Source organism: Lolium perenne, chromosome 3, assembly GCF_019359855.2.
Source record: "Lolium perenne isolate Kyuss_39 chromosome 3, Kyuss_2.0, whole genome shotgun sequence".
Classification (NCBI taxonomy): Eukaryota; Viridiplantae; Streptophyta; class Magnoliopsida; order Poales; family Poaceae; genus Lolium; species Lolium perenne.
This window is the reverse complement of record NC_067246.2, coordinates 252,317,879-252,335,146: the sequence shown is the minus strand read 5'-3', so window position 1 is coordinate 252,335,146 and position 17,268 is coordinate 252,317,879. Positions and strand designations below refer to the sequence as shown.

The 17,268-nt window shown below is 45.0% G+C and overlaps 2 protein-coding genes across 2 annotated transcripts in view; both read right to left on the bottom strand.

Moving 5' to 3' along the window:
• LOC127344746 (probable bifunctional methylthioribulose-1-phosphate dehydratase/enolase-phosphatase E1) overlaps window positions 1-2,731 on the bottom strand; it is a 93,930-nt gene extending 91,199 nt beyond the window's left edge. The window contains exon 1 of the mRNA XM_071828445.1: window positions 2,493-2,731. Coding sequence (XP_071684546.1) covers window positions 2,493-2,718 — 226 coding nt within the window. The 5' untranslated portion in view covers window positions 2,719-2,731. The remainder of the gene's footprint in view (window positions 1-2,492) is intronic.
• An 883-nt stretch (window positions 2,732-3,614) lies between these two features.
• On the bottom strand, window positions 3,615-8,099 carry LOC139838138 (uncharacterized). Its single transcript, XM_071827498.1, has 7 exons — window positions 7,577-8,099; window positions 7,407-7,471; window positions 6,565-6,690; window positions 5,786-6,470; window positions 5,597-5,734; window positions 5,109-5,343; window positions 3,615-5,004 (listed from the first exon to the last, which is right to left on the bottom strand). The coding sequence occupies exons 1-7, from the start codon at window positions 8,097-8,099 to the stop codon at window positions 3,615-3,617; spliced, it is 3,162 nt and encodes a 1,053-aa protein (XP_071683599.1).
• Window positions 8,100-17,268: the final 9,169 nt, after the last annotated feature.

Here is a 17,268-nt window from a genome sequence, read left to right as displayed (position 1 = left end):
AATTTCTTATGCTCCATGCTTGTTTTATGACAATACCTACATGTTTTATACATACTTTATGTCATATTTATGCATTTTCCGGCACTAACCTATTAACAAGATGCCGAAGAGCCAGTTGCTGTTTTCTGCTGTTTTTGGTTTCAGAAATCCTAGTAAGGAAATATTCTCGGAATTGGACAAAATCAACGCCCAGGGGCCTATTTTTCCACGAAGCTTTCAGAACACCGAAAGGGAACCGAAGTGGGGCGACGAGGCGCCGCCACACTAGGGCGGCGCGGCCCAGGGGGGCCCGCGTGGCCCTAGCGTGTGGGGCCCCCGTCAGCCCTCCGACTCCGCCCTTCCACCTACTTAATGTCTTCGTCGCGAATACCCCAGTACCGAGAGCCACGATACGGAAAACCTTCCAGAGACGCCACCGCCGCCAATCCCATCTCGGGGGATTCAGGAGATCGCCTCCAGCACCCTGCCGGAGAGGGGAATCATCTCCCGGAGGACTCTTCACCGCCATGGTCGCCTCCGGAGTGATGTGTGAGTAGTTCACCCCTGGACTATGGGTCCATAGCAGTAGCTAGATGGTCGTCTTCTCCTAATTGTGCTATCATTGTTGGATCTTGTGAGCTGCCTAACATGATCAAGATCATCTATCTATAATGCTATATGTTGCGTTTGTTGGGATCTGATGAATAGTGAATGCTATGTTATGTTGATTATCAATCTATCATCTATGTGTTGTTTATGATCTTGCATGCTCTCCGTTGCTAGTAGAGGCTCTGGTCAAGTTTTTGCTTGTAACTCCAAGAGGGAGTATTTATGCTCGATAGTAGGTTCATGCCTCCATTAAATCTGGGACAGTGACAGAAAGTTCTAAGGTTGTGGATGTGCTTTTGTCACTAGGGATAAAACATCAATGCTATGTCTAAGGATGTATTTATTGATTACATTACGCACCATACTTAATGCAATTGTCTGTTGTTTGCAACTTAATACTGTAGGGGGTTCGGATGATAACCTGAAGGTGGACTTTTTAGGCATAGATGCATGCTGGATAGCGGTCTATGTACTTTGTCGTAATGCCCAATTAAATCTCACACTACTCATCATAACATGTATGTGCATGGTCATGCCCTCTTTATTTGTCAATTGCCCAACTATAATTTGTTCACCCAACATGCTTATTCTTATCGGAGAGACACCACTAGTGAACTGTGGACCCCGGTCCATTCTTTTACATCGAATACAATCTACTGCAATACTCGTTCTACTGTTTTCTGCAAACATCATCATCCACACTATACATCTAATCCTTTGTTACAGCAAGCCGATGAGATTGACAACCTCACTGTCACGTTGGGGCAAAGTAATTTGGTTGTGTTGTGCAGGTTCCACGTTGGCGCCGGAATCCCTGGTGTTGCGCCGCACTACACTCCGCCGCCATCAACCTTCAATGTGCTTCTTGGGTCCTACTGGTTCGATAGACCTTGGTTTCTTACTGAGGGAAAACTTGCCGCTGTACGCATCACACCTTCCTCTTGGGGTTCCCAACGGACGCGTGCTGTACGCGTATCAAAGCAATCACGGAGGTTCGTCTCGCCACTCTCGCCGGCGTGGATCGTCCGCCATGTCCGCCGCCGCCGCCCACGAACTCGGCTGCGTCCTCGCCACCCACGACGAAGAGAAAGAAGGAAGGCAACGTCCTGCGCGTGATTTCTGCGCGGTCGTTATACAGAGAGGTGGGAGGACCTCTTCGTAATTATCCAGTTTCTGAAACGTTGCGATGCAAAACTTCCTCTCCCGCCTCCAAACTGCCACGTGTCGACACCACATTCAATTGTATGAACTGTGCACATATTGGACAAGTTCTTGTATGAGTGGAACACGTTTTGGAAGATGTTGTATGAAAATGCACATACGATGCAAGTTCTTGTACCTGTGGTGCAATTACCTCGATGTGAAGCATATAGTGTTGTAGCATATGTTGAAAGTCTGAAGAGGTACTTATAATCAAAGTTTCTTCAGAGTGCAACAATACTGAAGACAACTATGTCTAAAAGTGTCGAGTGCCCCCAAACACATCTTTAAAAGAAAACAGAGGCCTACTACACAAGGTAGGGGAAAATTCTAAGAATTGGTTTTCAATTCGCATTTCACTTATCGGGGAGGTTAGTGCAAGCTAGTATTAGTCGTGCAAACAAGTCAGTGACGATAAGAAAGAACATCAGTTGAACCACCGCACACTCATAATAAAAGTTCACTTCGCCTAGTAAAACACTGAGCGGAACGAGCAAGCGCGAACTCGACACAAAGGCAACAGCATCAATCGAATAGTTTGGGTTTATTTACCGTGAGATCAGGCTAACTGAATCAAGGAACAGAACAGGAGAACAGGGAGAGTGGGAACTCGCACCCCAGCTTAACAATTCATCGAACAGGTTGGGCTCGTTCACCGTGAGGCCAGGCTAACGTAAGCAAGGAACAGAAGAGAAGTTAGGTACCTGACGGTGACATGACGAGCTGCTGCGCGAGGGGCACGGCTGGGTCGTTGGCCTTGACGGTGATGCTGCCGCCGGTGCCGGTGACCCAGCCCTGTAGGTAGAAGTGGCGGCAGAGCTCCGCCACCAGCTCCCGCGCCTCCCGCACGGCGTTGCGCGCCAGGTACGCCTCCGACGCCATCCCCTCCGCCGCCGCCGCTGCCGCAGCCTCTGCGCCACCGGTCGACATGGCTCCCTTGTCGCCTTTTCCTCCTCCTCGCGTGTCTGGGGACTGCGGTCTGCGTGGGGTGAGTTTTGCACCTGCGCTCCGATAGGTGGCGGCTTTTTTTTTTTGAGAGAAATTCGGCACTTTATTGATCAAATATAATCAGTACAGAGAGTTTCCCGGATGCAATCCGGTATCACATGTCTAAAAGAAATAAAACCATACAACTCAGCCCTGCGGGCTAAAATATGTGCCGATTCATTGAGACTACGGGGGACATGACAGAAAGAGATGGAGGAGAACGACGCCGCCATCTTATGTATATCCTGGATCACCACTCCCATGTATGAGCGATCCATGGTGGTGGACTTGATGCGCTGTATCATTGACATGCAATCAGAAGCTAACACGACTTTATCAAAACCCTCCTCGCTAGCGAAAGACAGTGCACGTCTAGCAGCCAGTGCTTCAGCAAGTTGTGGCGTTGCAACCTCAAGAAGGAGCTCGCTGCAAGCAGCCAAGCATATACCTCTGTGGTTCCTGATCACAACGCCAACTCCCGTTCGCTTGGAGGTCTTGAAAATAGCTGCATCTACATTTACCTGAACCTTTCCCTCTGGCGGCGGACTCCATTTAGCAACAGAAGATTTGGAATCACGACTATGGTTAGAGAGAGGTTTATATAGGTGCAGCTCAATCATGTCAACATACCCTTTAATTTGCTCGGCCAGTTCTCGGGGGTTCTTCATATGATCACCGTTGCGCACCCCATTTCTTGCACTCCAAAGATGCCAGAAAGCCACTGCCACCAAAGTGTTCCCCCTATGGTCGGACCTAGAGATGAAATCAAAGGTCCAAACCTTAGGATTAATGAAATTCTTCCTCTGTAGTTTGATCGGAAAGGATGCTTTCAATTCATTCTAGACATCTCTTGCAAAGTGACAGAACATCATCGTATGTACGGCGTGCTCTACTCTTCCGCAGTACACACAGGCGTCCGAAGCCGGGATACGTCTATGTTTCAATTGATAACCCGATGGAAGACAGTCATGAATGAAGCGCCATAAAGTAATTTTCATTTTTCCTGGAGCTTTGATCGCCCACAACTTCTTCCATAGAGGAGATTCGTCCTCCGCTGTCGATGAAAGCCCCTGTTTGGGCATGCTTCTTGCGAGATGAAAAGCCTCCGTCCGTGCCAGGTGGTAGGCAGACCGGACAGAGTACGCGTCGTTCTTGGTATGTGGCCAAGAAGCGAAACCCTCACCACCATGCCTGCTAATGGGGACTTGAAGGATTTTTACTATTGTCTCCTCATCAAACAAAGTCTGGATACGGTCAATATCCCAGATCATCCGATCACTGTCCATAATCAGAGATACTGAAGCATCCTCAGGCAAAGGGCCACGGGGTTTAAGAAAGCCCGGAGCTAACTCTGGAATCCAATGATCAGACAGAAGTCTCGTACTTTTGCCATCGCCAATGCCCCAGCGGATGCCATGTTTGATCAACTCCTTCCCGAACAGAATGCTTCTACATGTGTAGGAAGATGATCGCGGCTTGGTTGCATGCCAAAAATCAGTTACAGGGAAATATCTTCCTTTCAAAACCCTTGCACACAGCGATTCAGGTTCGGTGAGTAAACGCCAGCACTGACGGCCAAGCATGGCTTGGTTAAAGAGTACCAGGTCACGGAAACCTAGTCCTCCAAACTGTTTAGGAGAAGAAAGCCACTCCCAGGAGCGCCAGTGCATATTCTTCTTGCCCTCTTCCGTTCCCCAAAAGAAATCCGCGATAGCCCTTCGCATATGATCACAATTGGTAACTGGGATTTGAAAGCAACTCATAATGAAGGCCGGTATAGCTTGCAACACCGCCTTAATAAAAACCTCCTTGCCCGATCTTGAAAGGGGGCGATCAGACGCACCCATGATTCTTTTCCACAGCCGGTCCTGGAGGAAATGAAAGGATCCTGAGGGAACACGTCCAACAAAGGTAGGCATCCCAAGATAAGTGTCCTGGAGAATTTCAGAGTGTACTTCCAGCGCATCCTTAACTGATTGTTTAACGCCCTGATCGCAATGAGTGCCAAAAAATATATATGACTTTTCCCTGTTAATCTTCTGTCCCGACCCATCACAATACAGTTGCAAAGTTTCATCGAGAGCCTTGACACTACGGTCGTCACTTCTCGAGAAAAATATACTATCATCAGCAAAAAGGAGGTGAGAAATTGGTGGTCCAAGTCTGCCATTACGAACACCTTGTAGCTGACCAGATTCATCCTTCTCCTTAAGCAGACTAGACAGCCCTCTGTTTGAAGCAAAAAGAGATATGGGCTGATTGGGTCCCCCTGCCTAATACCCCTTGTGGGCACAACCGGTTCAGTTAGTTCACCATTTACTCTAACTGCATACCGTACCTCTGTGACACATCTCATCACAGAACTAATCCATGCAGGCGCAAAACCCAGTTTGCTCAAACATCCTTGCAGATAGTGCCACTCGACCCTGTCATATGCTTTCATCATATCGATCTTCAGTGCAAAGAAGGGCCTCTTGGCATTTTGTTTCCGAATTGTATTCAGACACTCATAAGCAATAAGCGCATTATCAGTGATGAGCCTCCCCGGTACGAAAGCACTTTGATGCTCTGAAATGATATCAGGCAAACACAGCTTCAAGCGATTGGCAAGAACCTTGGAGGCAATCTTGTATAATACATTACATAGACTAATCGGCCTGAAGTTTTTGAGATGGAGAGGATGGGTCACCTTGGGGATCAGCACCAGTACTGAATCACAAAGTCCCTCAGGAATCGGATCTCCATTCAGAAAACCCCTCACAGCCGAACATATTTCTTCCTTGATGAAGTCCCAGTGTCTGGTAGAAGAGAGCCGGGAAACCATCAGGCCCCGGCGCTTTAGTGGGACCCATTTGAAAGAGTGCAATCTTGATTTCTTCATCCGTGTACTCTTTACATAAGTCTGCATTCAAATAATCTGTAACTCTTCCACGGATAGACTCAAGAACCACATCAGTAGCTTCACAAGGTTCAGAGGTAAGCAGAGATTCATAAAAATTCTCCACCATACCTTTGATTTCATGTAGCTTGTCACATCGAGACCCATCCTCACGAACCAGGGCCTTGATAGTATTTGCGCGATGCCTTGCCGACGCACGCGCATGGAAGAAGGAAGTGTTGCGGTCACCCTCCTTCAGCCACTCGACACGGGACCGTTGTCGAGCCATTATTTTCTCTGCTTCAAACAACTCACAGAGTTTCAGCTCAATCTCTCGCGCCTCCTTAATAGAGGCATCACATAATGGCCCGACGCGGAGGAAAAGGAGTTGGCGCTCAAAACCCTTGATCTTCCTCCTGATGGACCCAAAGGTCTCCTGGCTCCATTTCTTGAGTGAAACCGCAACCGAATGGAGTGAAGCCCAAGTACCCTGGAGCGATGGAGTGCCTAGTTTGCTTGCCGCCCACGCTGACTGCATCACGTCCTTGTACTCGGGAGAGCGAAGCCATGCAGCTTCAAGTCTGAATCCTGACTGAACCGGAGACCGAGCCACCGGTGCCGCAAAGGATTCCAAGGAGATAGCTAGAGCTAGGTGATCTGACGTTGTTCTGATGACATTCTCCACTCTGCAGTTATCAAATATCGCAGAAAAAGCTCCATTGCCAACAGCCCGATCAAGCCTCACCCTCACATTAGTGTCCGCTTGTTGTCTATTCGAACAAGTATATTTAGGCCCAGTAAAACCAAGATCAACAAGCTGACAATCCTCAAGGCATTCTCGGAACAGTTGCATTTGTGAGTCCGACTAGAGCCATAGTGCTCATCATGTGTAAGTGCCTCGTTGAAATCACCACAACACGGCCATGGGCCGTCCCACTCAGTCCGAAGACGTCGGAGAAGTTGCCAAAATTCGTGTCGTTTATCCCTTCGAGGCTCCCCATACACAAAGGTTGTTCGCCATTTGTCTCCAGAATCACCTGAGATGACCACATAGATGCAATGTGCGTTAAATCCCTTCAGATCGACCGAGAAAGGCTGCAACCAGAAAAGCGCGAGTCCACCACTGAGACCCTCGCAACTAACAGCAAAACTACTAGAGTACCTGTCCACATGAAATTCTATACTCTTTTGTCCTTCAACTTCGTCTCCGACAGAAAAAGGAAGGTAGGTCGAAAGTTCCTGACGAGCCAACGAAGCTCGCCCACTGTCGAGTCCGACCCCAAACCTCGATAGTTCCAACATAGGAAAATCATTGTGTGCGGCGGGGCTGCTCATCAGCCTCCGCCAGATCCGCCGATCGAGATGTTGAAACAGTTGAACTATTCTTTTGGCTTTTCTGTGACTCCTCACTCCGTGGATCCTCTTCAGAATTTTCACCACAATCTCTTGTCCCCGCCGGAGGAATACTTGCTGCTGGCCCATTCTCAATCATAAGCACAGGCTGTGGTATCTTTGGGACATACCTGGTCTGTTTCCTCTTCTTCCCGGCCTTGATGTTTTCACCAGCATGCACAACTTCTTTTCCAGCCCCCACCGGTTGTTTCCTCGCTCTAGGCTTACGGGGTTTGCTAGGGGAGGTCACCTAATTGTTCTTCTTCTCCTTGGCGGGTGGCTGCGTACTAGATCCTTGGCCTGAGTTCGACCCTTGACCAGAAAACGAGCGTTCTTTCTTCTTCACCTCTGGAACACATACTTTGCCATTTCTCCAAGGTAACTTGTCCTCCTCATCCCTCTCCGCAGGATGGAGGCACACCACAGCTGAGTGCCCAATTAAGCCACAAGATAAACAGTACATGGGTAAGTTCTCATATCTCACCTCATAGTACAAAGTCTTGTTTAATCTCGCTGAGAAAACCCCAATACATCGCATCAGGGGTTCAGATATATCCACATTGATCCGAGCCCGCAGGAAAGGACCCCAAGCACGACCATCTTCATCCACTTCCAGGTGATCCACCTCGCCAATCATCTCGGCCAGGTTCCAACCTCTCTCAGAATTCATTAAAGCAAAAGGCAGACCATGAATCCTCACCCACAACAGCAGGCGATCAAAAACTATGTCCATAGGTTCCACTAACGGATCAAATCTTTTCAGCAAAATAGCATTCTTACCCAGGACCCATGGAGAACCCCTCATCACCTTCTGCATATCCGTCTCTGATTCAAAGACAACAATGAACAAATTCGGTCCCATCGGATGCACCTTAATACCTTTAAGGTTCCCCCAGGCCGGTCTGACAACAGATCTGATCGTCTGTATGTGCAAGGTATTCGGAGCCAGGACCTTACCAACGATCGCCCACTCTGGGCAACCCCACGTAGGATCAGCTTCATCCTCAAGAACAAAGGTCTTGGATTCCTTCGACGTCAGCTTGAGGCGGCCCATTGCTGGCGCAAAGTTGACGTGGGAGTTAGAGATCTCTGTGGTGTAACTTTTCTTCAGTTCCCCGGCAACGGCGCCAGAAAATATGCTTGACGGCGTGTAACTCACACGTTTGTTGGGAACCCCAAGAGGAAGGTATGATGCGCACAGCAGCAAGTTTTCCCTCAGAAAGAAACCAAGGTTTATCGAACCAGGAGGAGCCAAGAAGCACGTTGAAGGTTGATGGCGGCGGGATGTAGTGCGGCGCAACACCAGGGATTCCGGCGCCAACGTGGAACCTGCACAACACAACCAAAGTACTTTGCCCCAACGAAACAGTGAGGTTGTCAATCTCACCAGCTTGCTGTAACAAAGGATTAACCGTATTGTGTGGAAGATGATTGTTTGCAGAAAACAGTAGAACAAGTATTGCAGTAGATTGTATTTCAGTAAAGAGAATTGGACCGGGGTCCACAGTTCACTAGAGGTGTCTCTCCCATAAGACAAGCAGCATGTTGGGTGAACAAATTACAGTTGGGCAATTGACAAATAAAGAGAGCATGACCATGCACATACATATCATGATGAGTATAGTGAGATTTAATTGGGCATTACGACAAAGTACATAGACCGCCATCCAACTGCATCTATGCCTAAAAAGTCCACCTTCAGGTTATCATCCGAACCCCCTCCAGTATTAAGTTGCAAAGCAACAGACAATTGCATTAAGTATGGTGCGTAATGTAATCAACAACTACATCCTTAGACATAGCATCAATGTTTTATCCCTAGTGGCAACAGCACAACACAACCTTAGAACTTTCTCACCGTCCCTGTGTCAATGCAGGCATGAACCCACTATCGAGCATAAGTACTCCCTCTTGGAGTTACAAGCATCTACTTGGCCAGAGCATCTACTAGTAACGGAAAGCATGCAAGATCATAAACAACACGTAGATATAACTTTGATAATCAACATAACAAGTATTCTCTATTCATCGGATCCCAACAAACGCAACATATAGAATTACAGATAGATGATCTTGATCATGTTAGGCAGCTCACAAGATCCGACAATGATAGCACAATGGGGAGAAGACAACCATCTAGCTACTGCTATGGACCCATAGTCCAGGGGTAGACTACTCACACATCACACCGGAGGCGACCATGGCGGCGTAGAGTCCTCGGGGAGATGAATCCCCTCTCCGGCAGGGTGCCGGAGGCGATCTCCTGTATCCCCCGAGATGGGATCGGCGTTGGCGGCGTCTCTGGAAGGTTTTCCGTATCGTGGCTCTCGGTCCTGGGGGTTTCGTCACGGAGGCTTTAAGTAGGCGGAAGGGCAAGTCAAGAGGCGGCACGGGGGGCCCACACCATAGGCCGGCGCGGCCAGGGGTGGGGCCGCGCCGCCCTAGGGTTTGGCCACCCCGTGGCCCCTCTTCGTCTCGTCTTCGGACTTCTGGAAGCTTCGTGGAAAAATAGGCCCCTGGGCTTTGATTTCGTCCAATTCCGAGAATATTTCCTTACTAGGATTTCTGAAACCAAAAACAGCAGAAACAAAGAATCGGCACTTCGGCATCTTGTTAATAGGTTAGTTCCAGAAAATGCACGAATATGACATAAAGTGTGCATAAAACATGTAGATAACATCAATAATGTGGCATGGAACATAAGAAATTATCGATACGTCGGAGACGTATCAGCATCCCCAAGCTTAGTTCTGCTCGTCCCGAGCAGGTAAAACGATAACACGTATAATTTCGAGTGACATGCCATCATAATCTTGATCATACTATTTGTAAAGCATATGTAGTGAATGCAGCGATCAAAACAATGTATATGTCATGAGTAAACAAGTGAATCATAAAGCAAAGACTTTTCATGAATAGCACTTCAAGACAAGCATCAATTAAGTCTTGCATAAGAGTTAACTCATAAAGCAATAATTCAAAGTAAAAGCATTGAAGCAACACAAAAGAAGATTAAGTTGCAGCGGTTGCTTTCAACTTGTAACATGTATATCTCATGGATATTGTCAACATAGAGTAATATAATAAGTGCAATAAGCAAGTATGTAGGAATCAATGCACAGTTCACACAAGTGTTTGCTTCTTGAGATGGAGAGAAATAGGTGAACTGACTCAACATTGAAAATAAAAGAATGGTCCTCCATAGAGGAAAAGCATCGATTGCTATATTTGTGCTAGAGCTTTGATTTTGAAAACATGAAACAATTTTGTCAACGGTAGTAATAAAGCATATGCATCATGTAAATTATATCTTATAAGTTGCAAGCCTCATGCATAGTGTACTAATAGTGCCCGCACCTTGTCCTAATTAGCTTGGACTACCGGATCATCACAATGCACTGTTTTAACCAAGTGTCACAAAGGGGTACCTCTATGCCGCCTGTACAAAGGTCTAAGGAGAAAGGTCGCATTGGATTTCTCGCTATTGATTATTCTTCAACTTAGACATCCATACCGGGACAACATAGACAACAGATAATGGACTCCTCTTTTATGCATAAGCATGTAACAACAATTAATAATTTTCTCATTTGAGATTGAGGATATATGTCCAAAACTGAAACCTCCACCATGGATCATGGCTTTAGTTAGCGGCCCAATGTTCTTCTCTAACATATGCATGCTTAACCATAAGGTGGTAGATCTCTCTTACTTCAGACAAGACGGACATGCATAGCAACTCACATGAAATTCAACAATAAATAGTTGATGGCGTCCCCAGTGAACATGGTTATCGCACAACAAGCAACTTAATAAGAGATAAAGTGCATAATTACATATTCAATACCACAATAGTTTTTAAGCTATTTGTCCCATGAGCTATATATTGCAAAGGTGAATGATGGAATTTTAAAGGTAGCACTCAAGCAATTTACTTTGGAATGGCGGAAAATACCATGTAGTAGGTAGGTATGGTGGACACAAATGGCATAGTGGTTGGCTCAAGTATTTTGGATGCATGAGAAGTATTCCCTCTCGATACAAGGTTTAGGCTAGCAAGGCTTATTTGAAACAAACACAAGGATGAACCGGTGCAGCAAAACTCACATAAAAGACATATTGAAAACATTATAAGACTCTACACCGTCTTCCTTGTTGTTCAAACTCAATACTAGAAATTATCTAGACCTTAGAGAAACTAAATATGCAAACCAAATTTTAGCATGCTCTATGTATTTCTTCATTAATGGGTGCAAAGCATATGATGCAAGAGCTTAATCATGAGCACAACAATTGCCAAGTATCACATTACCCAAGACATTAATAGCAATTACTACATGTATCATTTTCCAATTCCAACCATATAACAATTTAACGAAGGAGAAACTTCGCCATGAATACTATGAGTAGAAACCAAGGACATACTTGTCCATATGCTACAGCGGAGCGTGTCTCTTTCCCATAAAGTGAATGCTAGGATCCATTTTATTCAAAGAAAACAAAAAACAAAAACAAACCGATGCTCCAAGAAAAAGCACATAAGATGTGATGGAATAAAAATATAGTTTCAGGGGAGGAACCTGATAATGTTGTCGATGAAGAAGGGGATGCCTTGGGCATCCCCAAGCTTAGACGCTTGAGTCTTCTTGATATATGCAGGGGTGAACCACCGGGGCATCCCCAAGCTTAGAGCTTTCACTCTCCTTGATCATGTTGCATCATACTCCTCTCTTGATCCTTGAAAACTTCCTCCACACCAAACTCGAAACAACTCATTAGAGGGTTAGTGCACAATATAAATTGACATATTCAGAGGTGACACAATCATTCTTAACACTTCTGGACATTGCATAATGCTACTAGACATTAGTGGATCAAAGAAATTCATCCAACATAGCAAAAGAGGCAATGCGAAATAAAAGGCAGAATCTGTCAAAATAGAACAGTTCGTATTGACGAATTTTAAAATGGCACCAGACTTGCTCAAATGAAAATTCTCAAATTGAATGAAAGTTGCGTACATATCTGAGGATCATGCACGTAAATTGGCTTAATTTTCTGAGCTACCTACAGGGAGGTAGACCCAGATTCGTGACAGCAAAGAAATCTGGAACTGTGCAGTAATCCAAATCTAGTACTTACTTTTCTATCAACGGCTACCTTGGCACAACAAAACACAAAACTAAGATAAGGAGAGGTTGCTACAGTAGTAAACAACTTCCAAGACACAAAATAAAAATAAAGTACTGTAGGTAAAAACATGGGTTGTCTCCCATAAGCGCTTTTCTTTAACGCCTTTCAGCTAGGCGCAGAAAGTGTGTATCAAGTATTATCAAGAGACGAAGTGTCAACATCATAATTTGTTCTTATAATGGAATCAAAAGGTACCTTCATTCTCTTTCTAGGGAAGTGTTCCATACCTTTCTTGAGAGGAAATTGATATTTTATATTACCTTCCTTCATATCAATAATAGCACCAACAGTTCGAAGAAAAGGTCTTCCCAATATAATGGGACAAGATGCATTGCATTCAATATCCAAGACAACAAAATCAACGGGGACAAGGTTGTTGTTAACGGTAATGCGAACATTATCAACTTTCCCCAAGGGTTTCTTTGTAGAATGATCAGCAAGATTAACATCCAAATAACAATTTTTCAGTGGTGGCAAGTCAAGCATATTATAAATTTTCTTAGGCATAACAGAAATACTTGCACCAAGATCACATAAAGCATTACAATCAAAATCTTTAACCATCATCTTAATGATGGGCTCCCAACCATCCTCTAGCTTTTTAGGAATAGAGGCTTCGCGCTCTAGTTTCTCTTCTCTAGCTTTTATGAGAGCATTTGTAATATGATGTGTAAAGGCCAAATTTATAGCACTAGCATTAGGACTTTTAGCAAGTTTTTGCAAGAACTTTATAACTTCAGAGATGTGGCAATCATCAAAATTCAAACCATTATAATCTAAAGCAATGGGATCATCATCCCCAATATTGGAAAAAATTTCAGCAGCTTTATCACAGGCAGTTTCAGCAGTTTTAGCAGTTTCAGGCAGTTTTTCGCGCTTTGCATTAGAAGTGGAAACATTGCTAACACCAATTCTTTTATTAGTATTAGTAGGAGGTGCAGCAACATGTGTAGCATTAACATTACTAGTGGTGGTAATAGTCCAAACTTTAGCTACATTCTTCTCTTTAGCTAGTTTTTCATTTTCTTCTCTATCCCACCTAGCACGCAGTTCAGCCATTAATCTTATATTCTCATTAATTCTAACTTGGATGGCATTTGCTGTAGTAACAATTTTATTATGATGATTCTCATTAGGCAAAACTTTTGATTTCAAAAGATCAACATCAGCAGCAAGACTATCGACTTTAGAAGCAAGTATATCAATTTTTCCAAGCTTTTCTTCAACAGATTTGTTAAAAGCAGTTTGCGTACTAATAAATTCTTTAAGCATGGCTTCAAGTCCAGGGGGTGAACTCCTATTATTGTTGCAAGAATTCCCATAAGAATTACCATAGCCGTTGCCATTATTATAAGGATATGGCCTATAGTTGTTACTAGAATTATTCCGGTAAGCATTGTTGTTGAAATTATTATTTTTAATGAAGTTTACATCAACATGTTCTTCTTGTGCAACCAATGAAGCTAATGGAACATTATTAGGATCAATATTAGTCCTATCATTCACAAGCATAGACATAATAGCATCAATCTTATCACTAAAGGAAGAGGTTTCTTCGACAGAATTTACCTTCTTACCTTGTGGAGCTCTTTCCGTGTGCCATTCAGAGTAGTTGATCATCATATTATCAAGAAGCTTTGTTGCTTCACCAAGAGTGATGGACATAAAGGTACCTCCAGCAGCTGAATCCAATAAATTCCGTGAAGAAAAATTTAGTCCTGCATAGAAGGTTTGGATGATCATCCAAGTAGTCAGTCCATGGGTTGGGCAATTTTTAACCAAAGATTTCATTCTTTCCCAAGCTTGAGCAACATGTTCAGTATCTAATTGTTTAAAATTCATTATGCTACTCCTCAAAGATATAATTTTAGCAGGGGGATAATATCTACCAATAAAAGCATCCTTGCATTTAGTCCATGAATCAATACTATTCTTAGGCAGAGATAGCAACCAATCTTTAGCTCTTCCTCTTAATGAGAAAGGGAACAATTTTAGTTTAATATCACCATCTACATCTTTATATTTTTGTATTTCACATAGTTCAACAAAATTATTAAGATGGGCAGCAGCATCATCAGAACTAACACCAGAAAATTGCTCTCGCATAACAAGATTCAGTAAAGCAGGTTTAATTTCAAAGAATTCTGCTGTAGTAGCAGGTGGAGCAATAGGTGTGCATAAGAAATCATTATTATTTGTGGTTGTGAAGTCACACAACTTAGTATTTTCAGGATTGGCCATTTTAGCAACAGTAAATAAAACAAACTAGATAAAGTAAATGCAAGTAAACTAATTTTTTTGTGTTTTTGATATAGCAAACGAGATAGCAAATAAAGTAAAACTAGCAACTAATTTTTTTTTGTATTTTGATTTAGTGCAGCAAACAAAGTAGTAAATAACACTAAGCAAGACAAAAACAAAGTAAAGAGATTGAGAAGTGGAGACTCCCCTTGCAGCGTGTCTTGATCTCCCCGGCAACGGCGCCAGAAATTTGCTGCTGGCGCAAAGTTGACGTGGGAGTTAGAGATCTCTGTGGTGTAACTTTTCTTCAGTTCCCCGGCAACGGCGCCAGAAAATATGCTTGATGGCGTGTAACTCACACGTTCGTTGGGAACCCCAAGAGGAAGGTATGATGCGCACAGCAGCAAGTTTTCTCTCAGAAAGAAACCAAGGTTTATCGAACCAGGAGGAGCCAAGAAGCACGTTGAAGGTTGATGGCGGCGGGATGTAGTGCGGCGCAGCACCAGGGATTCCGGCGCCAACGTGGAACCTGCACAACACAACCAAAGTACTTTGCCCCAACGAAACAGTGAGGTTGTCAATCTCACCGGCTTGCTGTAACAAAGGATTAACTGTATTGTGTGGAAGATGATTGTTTGCAGAAAACAGTAGAACAAGTATTGCAGTAGATTGTATTTCAGTAAAGAGAATTGGACCGGGGTCCACAGTTCACTAGAGGTGTCTCTCCCATAAGACAAGCAGCATGTTGGGTGAACAAATTACAGTTGGGCAATTGACAAATAAAGAGAGCATGACCATGCACATACATATCATGATGAGTATAGTGAGATTTAATTGGGCATTACGATAAAGTACATAGACCGCCATCCAACTGCATCTATGCCTAAAAAGTCCACCTTCAGGTTATCATCCGAACCCCCTCTAGTATTAAGTTGCAAAGCAACAGACAATTGCATTAAGTATGGTGCGTAATGTAATCAACAACTACATCCTTAGACATAGCATCAATGTTTTATCCCTAGTGGCAACAAAGACAACACAACCTTAGAACTTTCATCACATCGTCCCTGTGTCAATGCAGGCATGAACCCACTATCGAGCATAAGTACTCCCTCTTGGAGTTACAAGCATCTACTTGGCCAGAGCATCTACTAGTAACGGAAAGCATGCAAGATCATAAACAACACGTAGATATAACTTTGATAATCAACATAACAAGTATTCTCTATTCATCGGATCCCAACAAACGCAACATATAGAATTACAGATAGATGATCTTGATCATGTTAGGCAGCTCACAAGATCCGACAATGATAGCACAATGGGGAGAAGACAACCATCTAGCTACTGCTATGGACCCATAGTCCAGGGGTAGACTACTCACACATCACACCGGAGGCGACCATGGCGGCGTAGAGTCCTCCGGGAGATGATTCCCCTCTCCGGCAGGGTGCCGGAGGCGATCTCCTGGATCCCCCGAGATGGGATCGGCGTTGGCGGCGTCTCTGGAAGGTTTTCCGTATCGTGGCTCTCGGTACTGGGGGTTTCGTCACGGAGGCTTTAAGTAGGCGGAAGGGCAAGTCAAGAGGCGGCACGGGGGGCCCACACCATAGGCCGGCGCGGCCAGGGGTGGGGCCGCGCCGCCCTAGGGTTTGGCCACCCCGTGGCCCCTCTTCGTCTCGTCTTCGGACTTCTGGAAGCTTCGTGGAAAAATAGGCCCCTGGGCTTTGATTTCGTCCAATTCCGAGAATATTTCCTTACTAGGATTTCTGAAACCAAAAACAGCAGAAAACAGCAACTGGCACTTCGGCATCTTGTTAATAGGTTAGTTCTAGAAAATGTACGAATATGACATAAAGTGTGCATAAAACATGTAGATAACATCAATAATGTGGCATGGAACATAAGAAATTATCGATACGTCGGAGACGTATCACCCATCATCGCCGCAACACCGTCGCTGGCGCTGGACTCCGGAACTGCCGCCCCCTTCTCCTTCCGATCCTTTGATGAATCAATCGCAGTCGGCAGTGCCGGGATCGGACCATGATCCGATCGCACAGAACCCTCCTTCCCCGCCGCCGCAATCCGGTCAACCTCCATAGCAGCCTTCCGGATCGGATCCATACGTCGCCAAGGGTGGGCGGCAAACTAGGTTTACCCCTGGATCACCCCGAACTAGTATATACCACAAAACCGCAAGGAGCAGGGAAAGGGAGAGATCGAGATCGCGAGGAACCGGCAGGGGAGATGCTAGAACGGATGCGTCACCGAGTAGATCACTCAGGAGCACCAGGTGTAGCCTCGAACCCCAGGATCGCCAATCGCTAGAGCGTTAGAGGCAAACCCTAGGAAACAGGCACTTCTTTGATAGGTGGCGGCTTGATTCGTGCGTGCGGTTACTCTGTTTTCATGGCCACGTGTCATTCGGGGATCGGGAAGCCGTTGATGGTGGTGGCTGACGGTAACGGGACAGGAATCATCGGGGCGGGGAATAAACTTTTAATACTCTGTGTGATATTTGCACACCCACTTTGTGTCGTGAGCGAAGGTGTTCACGGAAGGGAATAACCACGCTCGTGGTAGGTGAAGTCGAGCAGGGCGGCATATTTCGTGGTGGCCATCATGATGGATATGGTTCCAACTAAGACAGAGTTTGAATGCGTTTTTTTCATAAATTTTCCGGGTGTCATCCCTCCTAATGCGTTAGATATGATACTCTAATTGGTAAAAAAGGGATTCAAGTGAGATTATCTCCAAGAAATTTCAATGAGGTCCAGACTAGAGGC

Coding starts and splice junctions, on each gene's coding strand:
- LOC139838138 (XM_071827498.1), bottom strand. CDS start 8,099: ATGGGCCGCCTCAAGCTGACGTCGAAGGAATCCAAGACCTTTGTTCTT. Junction 7,472..7,576: donor ATCTGAACCCCTGATGCGAT/GTATTGGGGTTT, acceptor TTGGGCACTCAG/CTGTGGTGTGCCTCCATCCT. Junction 5,005..5,108: donor AGATGTGTCACAGAGGTACG/GTATGCAGTTAG, acceptor TGCTTCAAACAG/AGGGCTGTCTAGTCTGCTTA.